Source organism: Talpa europaea, assembly GCF_964194135.1.
Source record: "Talpa europaea genome assembly, chromosome: 3".
NCBI lineage: Eukaryota > Metazoa > Chordata > Mammalia > Eulipotyphla > Talpidae > Talpa > Talpa europaea.
Window position 1 is genome coordinate 84,550,984 of NC_140069.1, and position 14,237 is coordinate 84,565,220.

Sequence of the window (14,237 nt, forward strand, 5' to 3'; positions counted from 1 at the left end):
TAATAGGAATATCTTGTGGAAATATTTTTCATTAACATTTTACATAGCCAGTATTCATTTGAATTTATTTGTATGCATTTCCATTTTATGACCCTCCCCCTTCCAAAACACCTCTGAATTTTTGTCTGAATTTTTTTCCTTCTGCCTGAAGAACTCAGTATTTCTTTAGAGTAGACTTGAAGGTATAAATTTATCACTCAGATTTTGTTCTTCTGAAAACTTTTATTGAAGGCCATTTCTTGCTGTGGTTGTTTTCTTTATCTTTGTACATAGCAGTTTTACTATAGTGTACTTTAGTATTTTTTTGCTTTTTTCTTTCTTGAGGTTCATAGAGCATTTCGAAGGTGATACCAAATTCTGGTTACAGCTCTCCTGTCTCAGCACAAATGTTACATCTCTCTTGCCACAGCAGTAGTGTTACAGCACTTGCTTTGCAGCTCAAGTATTACAAGACAATTTATTGGTGGGAAACTCAAGGAGCTTTTGAGCACAATGCCCAAGGAGCTCTTTGGGGGCGCTAAGTCTAGTTTATGCAAAAGAAGTTTTCAGTTTGTGAAGTTTTGATTGGTGGAAAGTTTCAAGCAGTGATTGGTCAGTTTTTAATCCTGGCGTGGCATGTTGGTGTATTTTCATTTTCTTTTTCGGCTGTGGATAGGTGTGTGCATAGCCCAGATTGCTTAGGCACCTGAATATGAGTGGAACCTGACCCTCAATAGCCTCCCAGTTCTGGTTGTTACCTAGATTCCTGTTAACTCCAGGGGCATTTTTCTTTATTTATCAAGCCTCTTTAATATGAGGTTGGTAGTCTTTTTGTCAGCTTTAAAAAGTGTTCAGTCATTATTTGTTCAAATAATGTTTGAACAATTTTAAGTCTCTTTCTTAAAAAGGTTCTGTTACAGAGCAGGGAGAGAAGCACCCCAGAACCCACAAACCTGCCCATTTTAAATATGTTCTGCCATCTGCCATATCTAAACAAAGAATATAAGACCTTTAATGGAAAGGAACTTTAATATAATACGTGTGCAACAAAGAAAAGAGGAAAAATAAAGTTTCCAATCAAGCACCCAGAGTTACTGATGTCCTTTTGGGTAAGTGTCCAGCCAGACAGGGTTAGCCTGAAAGCCTACCACAGTTCTAAAAATGCACCTTCTGGTGGGGTCCCCTAAGAAAAAGGCAGAAGGGGCCCAGCACATCTGGGACAGAAGGAGCAAAATCAAGGCTGTTGTTCACCTCCCCACAGGTCTCTTACCCACACCTGTTTCAACCAAGCCAGGACCAAGAAGCAAGCACAGTTTCTTCACATGTCCTTCTGATCCGCATGACTCCTTCAGGTCTCCTTCTGGCTCACCATCCTTCTTCCTTCCTTCTACAGTCTCCTCTCTAGCCTCTCTAGCTTTTTTTTCCTCCCTGTGCAGCTCCACCCTTCCTTGGGGGTTGATGGGGGAGTTGTCAGGGAACCTGGAGCCACCCCTTTTCCTGAGGACCACCCTGTTAGAGTTCCAGTTAACATATGTATTACACCTTTCAGCTATATGCCTCCTGTTTCCTTTGTTCAATTTTTTTTTTTAAAGATTTATTTATTTACGCATACAAGAACTGGAGTAAAGGCCAGAGGCGTGGGGTGGGGTTTGGGGGGGTGAGAGGATTCACCAGAGACAGAGTGGGGAACAGAACAGGAGAATTGACTGAAAACTGCTGAAGGGAGGAGCAGGCAAGTCAGGAGAGGTCTGTTGCACTATGTGAATCACCTCCCTGGCTGAGGATCCAATTTGTGCTGCTGTGGCTGCCAGTAGCTTCATACTACTGTATCTTAACCCCTTGCGCCACCTGGGAGGCCCTTTTTTTTTCAATTCTTTATGTCCATCCTTCTGTCTTTTCATCTACTTTCAAGTTATTTTTTTCTTTAAATATGCCTACTTTATGCCTAATTTCTTTTTTGTTGTTGTTGTTGTTGAACTGATTTTTTAAAGATTTTCTTTATATTCCCCATACAATTACACCCCCTTTATTTTGACCCCAATTCCTCCTCTCCCACCTCGCCCCTCACAGTAGTGTGTGCCTGGTTTATAGTTGCTTGTTGATTTTTTCTTTATTATAGTTATTCTTTTTCCTGGTCCCTTATTTAGGTTTTCTAGACTCCTGCTATGAGTGAGACCATCTGGTATTTTTCTTTTTCTTTCTGGCTTATTTCGCTGAGCATGATCCCTTCCAGCTCCATCCATGTTGCTGCAAATTGCATGCGTTTATCTTTTTTGATTGCTGAATAATATTCCACTGTGTATATATACCACATCTTCTTGATCCAGTCATCTATTTTTGGGCATTTGGGTTGTTTCCAAAGCTTAGCTATTGTAAATAGTGCTGCTATAAACATAGGGGTGCAAGTGTCCTTTGGGTAAATACCTAGGAGTGGAATTGCTGGATCATATGGAAGCTCTATCTTTAGTATCTTTGATAGTACTGATCCATTTCATCGATTCTGTTTTCATTGCTTTTCTCAGAGTTCTTTATCTCCTCTAGTAATCTTTTAATCTCTTGCGTTTCTTTTCTTTGCTTTCTTAATATGCCTGATTTCTTAATCTTGTCATTTAACATCTTGACAACTTAAGAATTATTTCAAAGTCAGTGATTGAAAAATCCCTTATCGAGTTCCCTGTGAGTCTGTTTCTGTTTTCTACGTGTTTTTCTCTGATTTCAGTCAAACTTTTCATTTTGATGCCTGTTATTTTTCATTGTGTTGGACATTGTGTATCACAACCCAAAAATTATAATGATAAATTTGAAATTTGTCATGATTTCATGTATCTCCAGGAAAATTTACTTTAGATTTAGGCAGATCATCCTGATTATCTAGTCATTGGATCTCAAGAGAAAATTCTGAGTGTTTTCCGTGCCCTCTTTTTGGCAGACTTTGAACTCTTTTCTCAACTTCTTTGCCTTTCAGCTAATGCTATTCCTATCAGAATCAGTAATTTTCTTGAGGAGTAAAGCTGTATCACATGTATAGCCCAGCTCTTAACTTCTTATTCCAGATTTTGACCCCTCTGATTCTCATTCTGTTGGTATCTAACCAATGTCTTCAAACACATATTTTTGCAATTTGATCAGTTTTTCTGATCAAACTCATTTGGATGAGTTAGCCAGTCTGGAAGTTGAACCAGACGAAATTATTTTGGTTTTGCTATTAATGTTCTAGTGGTGATTGTTGGTTTGTGTATTTTGATTTTTACAAAACATTCAGGTACTTTTGATTTGGGGGAGGCTCATTTCTCTCAGACCCCCTACATTCATTACACTTGTCCATTGTCCTCTTGGGTGAAAATTTTAAGAAATGTAATGGGGAATACACTTTGTGAGCAGATAGACTTGAGTTCAAATTGTGGCTCTTCTTGAATGTGTCAGTTTGCATAAGTATCTATAATTTTTTTTTAAATTCTGATTCTTCTGAATGACAATGACATTCATAGCGAGATGAAGAATGAAATTTAACTTAAATTTTATTTCAGATGAAATAAAGTTTAGATTCCACCTGGCAGGTGGTAGATGCTTAGCAAACCTATTTTTTAAATTGTCTTGGGTATTTGGAAATTGTAGGCTAAGAATCATTCTTACAGGAATTAAAGGTTTACCATGTAGCAAATTAAAGGTTTACCATTATTAGCAAATCCTTTAAAGAGGGTCTGTATGTTTGGCTGTGGGACAGTTCAACAGACATATGATAAATAGCCACTATATCCTGGGCCCCCTACTTAATCCTGGTGTTAGATATTCCTATTCATGATCTTGCAGTTCAGTGAAATAACAGTGAAAGATGTGAGTAAATGTAGGTTGCATCCAGCATTGCAATGAAGCTCGTATTAAAAGTACAGGAGTAGGCAAACTTTATATAAAGGGTCAGATGGGCTTTGTGGGACATATTACCTCTTATGGTGCAACTATTCAATTCTGCTGTTAACAGTGCAAAAACAACCACAGGCAACACATAAATGAATGGATATGGGTATGTTCTAATAAAATATTATTTGCAGAAAACAGGTGGTAGACTGGTTTTTACCCCCTGATTCCCCAAATTGTGCTGATTCTATCCCTCCATAAACTAGGAATGAATTTTACATTAAAGCTCTTTCATAATAAGGAAGAAAAAGAATATGCAGGAGACCATATATGACCCACAATGCCTGATATATATTATTTGTAGTCCTTTATGGAAAAAGTTTACCAACCTCAGGGCTAAAGAATAGGTGATGATTACTACTAAAAGAGAAAAAGTTAAATCTAAGTACTGTCACAGTAAAGGGAAAAAAGAATGTGGCAAGCAAGTATGGGCCCACAGAGGATTCTGGTGCAAAGAACAGGAAATTCTGTGTGCAAATACTAACGTGTTTACTCATGCATCATCCCACCAATATCCTAGTTACTATTCATTTATGTTTTTTGACTTGTCCATAATGTGCTGTTTTAGCTGCAAATAGAGGGACAAACTCATTGATAAAAGTGAAATACTTTTAAAATGTTCTATATGGAAGGAATTAACTTTCCAGTATTGCTAAAAGTTATCAGACTTTTTACTCTTGGTTTGTAATTGCCTTAATAATTTATGACATCCTGCTACTTTTTTTTCTTACAGAAATACACTATCGGGAAATGGCCTCTAAATCTTGGCTGAATTTTTTAACTTTCCTCTGTGGATCTGCAATTGGATTTGTTCTCTGTTCTCAGCTATTTAGTATTTTGTTGGGTGAACAGGAAGACACCCAGCCTAATATTCTTCATAATGATCCTCATGCTGGGCATTCAGATGATAATGGACAGAATCATCTAGAAGGACAGATGAACTTCAATGCAGATGCTAGTCAACATAAAGGTATGACTTATTAAGGAGTAAGCACAGACAGTATGTTTCAGTCTATGTGTAAGTGTTAAGAGAATATAAAAAACTTATTTATGTGAATTTGGTTATATCACTCTTTTTATGAAAATGAGCTTATGCAGATATTCAACGGCAGTTCTTAGTTTTCCTCAGGAAAAGGAAATTTAAATCTGAAACCCTGATTTATTTAGGGAGTGAGTTACTAATTTTGAATTTGTATTTAAGTAGAAAATAGTTCGGAAACCATAATTTGAGGAAAGAAAACTTTACAGATTAGATTTGTGTCTGAAAATTTTCTTGAGCTAACTTTTACGATTGTGGTTTATATCTGTACCTTTGCTGGCAAAGATACTTGATATTTTATTTTAGTCTCAATTTAATTTATATATAAATCATGTATATATAATTCACAAGTTATATTCACACTAAATCTCAGTTTATACTTTTATCAGTAGCTAATACAATCTTTTGTCTTTCTACGAGGCATCAAAAACTAGGGAAGTTGAAAACTTAAAGATATAATTATTTTATTTCCTGGCCTCCTATCTCTAACTAGATTTTCTCAATTCAAATCTCTCTGTGCTCCTTAAAATGTTGATTTTTCTCCAAGTTTCTGTCCTTTGAAACTCTCTTTGCTGGTGTGCTATCATTTCCCATAATTTTAATTTCCAGCTATTCCTTACTGCCTTTTTCTTAGCCTCCTCCAGTCATTATGAGAAATAATTAACACAATTCAGGTATCTCTACAAATTGTCTTATTTGACAGAAAAGGATACAAACAGCTTGAACTAACAAATGCATCCAGAGCCCCCTCCAAACATCCCCCCCCTTAAGAATTGTTAATCTTTCTGACCGTAAATTACTTTGGGTCTGCCTCTTAAACTGAGGTTGAGGGGCAAGGTATCAAATCCTGGTTTAAGTTTTATGAACTGGTTATATGCATACTATTACAAAGTATGTCATATTGTGTGGATGTTTATATAATAGTGATTCAGCTTGGAGTAGGTAGTCTGTGTTCTTACTATAGCGCAGTTTGATCACTGCACTGACTCCTGTAGCATCACTCCAGATATTCTTAATGACCTTTTGGAGCCAGTCTTCTCTACTACTGCAGGCATATTAATTAAGTACCTGTGTGTCCTACTCGGTGGTTTACAAAATGTGGGTTATGCAGAAAGTCTGTCTGTTCCTCTCGGTTTACTTATGTGTGAATCAAACTCCTTTTCTTTTTCTTCCTACTCCTAAAATATGTCCCTCTTTCTGTTTTCCTTATTACATCTGCCTAAGCCATAGATGAGGCTTCTCTTTGCTTGCCAATCAATGCCACTTATCACCAAATTCTAACAATTCTACAACCTTATCACTTTTCAGATTTCTTTTTGCAGCCCATAGTGTTTTCTCTTAGTTGAGTCCTTCATTTATTCCCATGTACTTACCTACACTACCAAACCTATTTTTAAAAAATATTCTCTCTTAGTTGTTATAGTATTGCTTTACTGTCTCCCCCTTTTCTCTATTCTACCTAGTTCCCATTCCACTGTTCTATAGGATTTAACACCCACTGCTATCTTTTCCCACAGCACATTGAACCCATCTGTATACCTTTATTATAGCATTTCTTAGAATGTGGCAAGTATTTGTTGCATGCCAAGCTTTTCTGCTAGACTGTCATTTTTTCTGTAGAACTTGTGTCTTAGTCATCTTTTCATTTCTTGTGCTAGTACATGCCTATTATAAAGTACTTAATGAATGAATAATTGAAAGAATATCTCTTGTATCCCAGCAGTGGGGAGAGAGTTATACGTCGTATGTAAGGAAAAGTATTTTGGGAATTCCTTCATATAGGATTTGGTCATCTGTAAAGCTAAGTGATTGGGTTCCTCAAGTATATGAACTAAAATGCTCTGTGACTGAAAATAGGATGATTCTGTCTGTCTTGGGATAATGAATTCTTTAGTAGAGGGTCACGAGAATATTTTCATACCCTGCCGAAACTTATTTTCTATTCCTTTTCAATCAGTCAACTAGAAAGTTCATCTCTGCAGTATTTATCACAAGATTGAGCTTTTGTAACTCACTAGTTGTTCTTTAATGATATGCTTCCCTGTAATTCTGCCTAGAATGCTGCTACAGATTGTGGTTTGCAGACTCATATTATTCCACAACTTAAGTATTGAATGGGTTAAAGAGTATCTTGTATGCTAATTTGACAGTAATTTTGTCTAAATATAAATACAAAATTTTAAGACTTATATTTTGTTGTTTTATTTTTCTTTTCTAGTAATTAATTTTCAGCATATTTCTTAAAATATAGGTTTCTGTAACTATAAGAAATAAGTTTGTGTTTCACCAAGCACTGATCTGAAATCACAGTTGTTCTCCCTCTCAAAATGTGCTTGATCCTGGTAAGGACCTTTTGAATTGTTGGTTACCTGACTGCACCCAGATAAAAAGCTTGCACCAGAATATAAATCAGTTAGGCTGCTTAGTTAAAGTGGAGTATTTTGGGAGAGAAGCAAGACTTCCTCAAAAAGAGGTAACCTGACATTAGCCCCTTATTTTTTTGTAAACAGCACTTCAAAAAACACTTCTCTAGACAGACTATGGCCTCTACCTATCCTTTTGTTGTATTTTCTGCCTGGTTGATTGGCATTTTGAAATGAAGTATGTTGCTATCAGAAGTAATGTCAGTCCTGCATTAACTCCTGATTTTTTCACTGATTTAGTCGTGAAAACCTTTTTAAAGCCACCTCATGGTAATTTGTAGAAATTTGTAACAGTGAACTCTTGTGAGCTCCAAAATGAACTGCCGCTTCAGCAGCATATCTTTCCTGCTCACAGCTATTCAGAGCTGTGAGGAATTCTATTCTGTTGCAGCTTTCTTTGTAGAATGAAATACAGATACTATCTAAGGCAGTGCTTAATATGCATACAAATCACCAGGAAAACTTGTTAAATTGCAGATCTGATTCAGTTAGTCTGGGGTGGGACCTGAGATGCATTTCTAACAAATTGGCAGGTGATGCTGATGCTGTTCGGTCAGTGACCCACAGCTTAAATGGTAAGAATTAAAGTCATAGTGACAACTCACAATTAATTCCAACTGATCACCTAGGTAAGATGGACATGAAACCAATAAGTCATTAATCAATTCTCATTGGATGGAATTTTGCTTTCTTTCAGCTAAATCTCTAATGATAGAGAGGTAAATAGAAGGAGGTGGGGAGGAGAGAATCTTTGAAACTGTTTAAGATTATTATCTTTTTCCGAACATGGCATGATTTCATTCTTGTAGTATATAGAGAAAGCAAACAGGCAGAGATAGAGCTAAATAAAATTTGGAAGAAAAAAAAAACATCTTTGGACTCTAAGATTAGTGATTGCCAGAAGGGTAGAGGGAAACCGTGTGGGTAAATTAGGACAAAGGAGACAATGGCATGGTGAAGGATGGAATTGGACTTTTAGGGGTAAACTTCATGGAGTGTATATATATGTTGATTCTCAATAATGTACTCAGGAAACTTAAATAATTTTATAGTACAGTGTTACTTTGATTAAAAAATATATTTTTTAGTGCGCTATCAGAAAAATAACTAAAAAGAAGCTGTTTTATTCAATATTTGGGTTTTATATCTATGTAAATATAACTTCAACATTTTTTGTTTAATAGATGAGAACACAGACATCGCGGCACACCTTTATCAGAAAGTTAAAATTCTTTGCTGGGTTATGACAGGGCCTCAAAATCTAGAAAAAAAGGCCAAACATGTCAAAGCTACATGGGCCCAGCGTTGTAATAAAGTATTGTTTATGAGTTCAGAAGAAAATAAAGACTTCCCTGCTGTGGGATTAGAAACCAGAGAAGGCAGAGACCAACTATACTGGAAAACAATTAAAGCTTTTCAATATGTTCATGAACATTATTTAGAAGATGCTGATTGGTTTATGAAAGCAGATGATGATACTTATGTTATACTAGACAATTTGAGATGGCTTCTCTCAAAATACAACCCTGAAGAACCCATTTACTTTGGGAGAAGATTTAAGCCCTATGTAAAGCAGGGCTACATGAGTGGAGGAGCAGGATATGTACTGAGCAAAGAAGCCTTGAAGAGATTTGTTAATGCATTCAAAACAGACACTTGTACACATAGTTCCTCCATTGAAGATTTAGCACTGGGGAGATGCATGGAAATTATAAATGTAGAAGCAGGAGATTCCAGAGATACCATTGGAAAAGAAACTTTTCATCCCTTTGTACCAGAACACCACTTAATCAAGGGTTATCTACCTAAAACTTTTTGGTACTGGAATTACAACTTTTATCCTCCTGTAGAGGTAAGTGTAGAAAAAAAAAATTTTTAAGATTTATTTTATTTATGCAAACAAGACCTGGGATGTAGGTCAGAGGTGCTTGGGGCGGGGCGGGTGGGGGGGGGTGGAGCAGAAAGGCAAATCTACTGAGATACACTGTTGAGTGGAGCAGCAGGCAAGACAGGAGAGGTCTGCTGCACCATGTAGGTTTCTCCCCGGGCCGGCCGGGATCAAACCCACGCTGCAGAGGCTGCAGAGGCTGCGGCAGCCTCACAGTGCGGTGCTCAACCACCTGCGCCACCAGGGAGGCCCCACACAGATATAGAATTTAATAACAACGAATAACAAAGAATTTTCTAATCTAAACTGTGGGTACCTCTGAGTCAAGAAATCCTGACTTAAAACATCTGGCCCAAACTTTATAAGCATAAAAAGAAAACTTTTAAGCAAATTCCTGCTGCTTCTGCTATCAACCACTATTGTTTTCTTGGTACAAACACAATAATTACTCCTCACGTAATTTTGCATGTGTTTATTTACTTTTTAAAATTGTGATTTTTTTAATTGAGGGAAAGTCGGGTAACTTGTCTGTCCCCATAAATGGCCAAGGTAGTATTGTAAATCATTCTGATTCTAAAATCTCTTAAAATCATGAGTTCCTCTCTGTGAATAATGGGAAATGTGCCCCAAAAGGAAGACGGGATATGGGGATATGTTAGATAAATATTCTGTTTTGGGGATTAATTCCACTGTTAATAAACATTTTAAACATTTTAAAGTTCAGTTCTATGTAATGAGACTGACAGATACTACCATTTTATTGCTGTTGTAGATGCAGTAATTTCCCAGACTGTAAAACAGATGTATTCCCAAGTCTGTCTTTTGATAGTATATTTTTGTTTTATTTTAGCGAGGATGCTTTTTTGATGTAACCTTTCTTAATACATATTGACCTTTCCAAGATTACTTAACATCTTCCTTGTTTAATTCTATACCTCTTTTCATGTAAAAAATAGCCAAACTCAAGAACACTACAAATGCATATAACAAATACACTTAAATGCATGTAAGATTTTGTGAAGAGTATCTGATATTGATAATATCAGCAAAGAGACATGGTAGTTGTCATTATCTTTTAACCAGTTAAATATCCTTCCCCTTTAAGAGTACTGCCCACCATTTCTACTTACAAATAGAGTGTACTTTACGGTATATTTTATGTGAATAAAAGAAATACTTCTGTAGTGCATGTTATTTTTAAATTGCAGTGGGTTTTTGAATGGATCTCAAAATTATATTCTTCCTATACAGATATAGTAAGACTATAAGATAGATGTGGAATTGACAGAATTGACTCAGCTTTCTAACATTGCCTGTTCATTATGCAGAGGTTCTGTATAAATCCAATATGAAATCAAAATTCCATTATTCATCCATCATTTAATAAGTTTTCTTCTCCCTAACTGAGTTACTATTTTCAAAGCCTTTCTAAGTTTCATGTATATTTTTTTTCCTTTGCAGTAATCTTTGAAAATATACAGTAGAAAATTTTTATCTAGGAAGTCAGAATATGAAATATAATATTATAATCCATTGTGTTCTTAAATTGTTTGGTCAGCGCTTACGCTCAGTGTGTTTCCCCTCCTCCCTTACTAACTTTTCACCTTCCTAGAAGTGAATCTATTCTCTAGGAACAATCTTTTCCCTAGAAATAGATTTTTCAGCAGAGAATTTGCAGTCTTAATTTAGCTAGCTTATACTGTATAGTTTTCTTCAGAACTTCATTTCTTCCTTAGTATCTCCTAGGTTATGTATTTAATATTTTTGTTACTATTCTCCTTGAACTCTTGCATTTTTTAACTGGTATGTATGAAAACTATAACTTAAAGCATCTTTAAAACCTGACTCTTTTCCGGCATTCCTTCCTTCTGGTGATCTTTCCACTTGACTTTCTTGAGTTTTGGGAGTTAACTGTGGTCAGATGCAAAGAATAATTTTGTTTCTAATAATTATAGCTGTTTTATTGCCTTTTATTTCTTAATGCTTAATAATAACTATCTTGACCATCGAGTAAAAAATAAATACAATTAATACATGCTCAAAGTTATATAAAAATTGTTTCTAGAGAGGATCAGCAATTGGAAATTAACTGTTCTTGCTCTAGTCTTTTAGTTTAATAGTAATGATTGATATAGTAACCACTGATATATTACTTTCTAGTGTTTGAAATATGACTAGTTCAAATTAAGATTTGCTATCTGTATAAAATTCACATCTGATTTCAAGGACAAGTAAAAATAATTATTAAAAATGCTAAATATATTGTATGCTGAAAACACATTTGTTCAGTTCAATTAAATATATTCAAATTATTTTTACCTGTTTTTACCTTTTGAATGTGGCACACATAGATGTGTTGGACAAAACTGGTTTAGGTAATCACAGGTTGACGCTTCTGTTTACTTTTCATACTTACTCCTTTTGTATTCCCTAATAGTATAAAAAGTAGGCACTAGATACTCTTCCAATGCCTACATGATTATCCAAGAATCCCATATATTTAGTGTTTATTTCAGAGGAAAATTCAGAGAGATGACCAGTGAAAAAATGTAATGAACAATTTCTTGATAACTTTCATTACATTGTAAACTACTTACTTCCATATATGAGTTATTAAATGTTTAGTTTAATAGCTCAATGTGAATCTTCTCTGAAAAGCTGCCAGACTCTCTCTCTCTCCCTGGGTCCTTCCAAAAGACATGAGACAGAGTGTGAAGTCTTGTTGGAATCACCTGAGTGATCTACAGATACCAATTCTGACCCCAAAATAATAGTTGTGACTGTTAATTCTGGGACCAGCCTGGGGATTTTTATTATTTTCTTGCTTTTTTGTTCCTGTTTGCTGTTTTAATCCTATTATATCAAATCTTTCACATATCTGTGAGAATTATATAACTGAAGAAAGGTTTAATTCTGACCTCCTTACTGAGGGTTTTTTGAATATGATTATTCTGTCAATAATCGCTAACATTTATTGAGCATTTATAATCAACAAGACACATCGCGTCCTTTTACCACCTTTTGCAGTAAATAGTTCACGGTCATACACTAGTGGGCAAAATTTGGATTCAGATCAAAGTTTGACTCAGCATTTTCTGTCTTAAATAGTTAGTATGTAAATAAAATAGTAGGCTGTAAACACATAATGTGCAAGACTTGAAGTTCCAGTGTTGTCTCTCTGAGGCTTAGCCAGCAGAAACTTAACAGTGACAAAATTGTGAAGAGAAAGCAAAACTGGGAGAAATAGAACCTTATCCTTTGTACATATTTTTCTCTCATTTGAAGAATTCTCAAAAAAACAAAAAAATTCTGCTAAACATTGTAGATAGAGTATGGGAGAATATATTTCAGAAATACCTTGACAATTTCATCTTCGGTTTTAAATTATCAGGAACTCATAACCAAGTTTCTCCTTTCCATAGATCTAATACTAGGTGTTACCTGCTTTACCTTGCTAATTTTAATGCTTCAATTCTGTTAAAATTAGTGTTTCTTTACAACCCAAATACCCAAAAATGGATGGCTGGATCAAGTATATATGGTATATATACATAAAATGGAATAATACTCCACAATCAAAAAAGATAAACTCATGCCATTTGCAGCAATGTGGATGGAGCAAGAAGGAATTATGATCAGTGAAATAAGTCAGGAGGAAAAAGAAAAATATCGGATGGTTTCACTTATAGGAGGAATACAGGGGAATCAAATAAGACACCTGTGTAAAAAAATAGTAACAGTACAAAACACAACAAAGCAAAAACAGACAATTATAAATCAGAGACATCCTGCAGGGGAGGAGGAGGGAGAGGGAGCAGAGGGAGGGAGGGAGGAACACAGGGAACTATGGTGATGGTGCATGGGTGCCTTGGGGAAGGAAATTCTATGGGGATTATACTGGTGGGGGGCGGTGTAGCATATATTGTTTAAAAATGAACAATGAGGGGGGTGGGGGGCGGGAGGGGAGGGATTGGGATCATAATGGGGGGGTTGCAATTGTATGGGGAATATAAAAATAAAATTTATTATTTAAAAAAAATGAACAATGATATAAAAAATAAAAATTAAAAAAAATTAGTGTTTCTTTTATCAATATGTGAATATTACATGTTAAAAGTGTGCTGTTTATTAATAATGCCTGTTTCCGCTACTTTTTTTAGGGTCCTGGTTGCTGTTCTGACCTTGCAGTTTCTTTTCACTATGTTGATCCTACAACTATGTATGAGTTAGAATACCTCGTTTATCATCTTCGTCCATATGGTTATTTATACAGATATCAACCTGCCTTACGAGAGAATAATGTAAAGGAAATAAGTAAAGCATACAAAAATGAAGATCCAAAAGTAAAATTGTGAACACTTGAGAGAAAAGCATAAGTGAACAGAGGCAAAATGTCTAACATTGCACTGAAGAAGACTTCTGCATTTCTCATTTAGAACACTGGAATCCCAGTGAGGAAGTGAACATTCCATATTATAAATCTTGCATATGAATGACTGTAAACTGAAGCTTTAAGTGAGCTAAAAAAGTCTGTTAAAATGTGTTTTGATACAGTAATTAATATATATGTATGTGTGTGTCTGTATATAGATATATATATATATATTTTTATGAAAAACGTGTGTTTTTAAAGTGGTCACAGGGACTAGAAAAGAGATTTTGTTGCCTGTTCGGACCACGTATTATTTTCAATGAGAAACTAAAACATTTAATTTGCTAAAACTACAGTGCACTGTGTTAGTAACACATGTGATGCTAAACAGGTCTGCCTTAAAGAAAATTTTAGGAGGAAATATTGATGCTCAGTGTTGTATATAAACTCAAGACATGAGTTTATATTGCAGTATGATATAAATAAACCGGCCCCCCACCCCACCCCCTTACATGCACACAGTTTTTGTCTAATGAAAATTTTGCTGACTCTATAATTGGCAGTATTTCTTCCAGAAGAAGGTGGAATAAGAATGGCACTTGTACTAAAGTGCATTAATAA

General features: G+C 35.4%; 1 protein-coding gene across 1 annotated transcript; it reads left to right on the top strand.

Annotated features, from left to right (window-relative positions):
* Positions 1-4,632: 4,632 nt before the first annotated feature.
* C1GALT1 (core 1 synthase, glycoprotein-N-acetylgalactosamine 3-beta-galactosyltransferase 1) lies at positions 4,633-13,599 on the top strand (the record flags this gene model as incomplete). The annotated part of the gene is made up of 3 exons (XM_084229820.1): positions 4,633-4,864; positions 8,541-9,208; positions 13,405-13,599. The coding sequence occupies exons 1-3, from the start codon at positions 4,645-4,647 to the stop codon at positions 13,597-13,599; spliced, it is 1,083 nt and encodes a 360-aa protein (XP_084085946.1). The 5' UTR covers positions 4,633-4,644.
* Between the last annotated feature and the right edge of the window lie 638 nt (positions 13,600-14,237).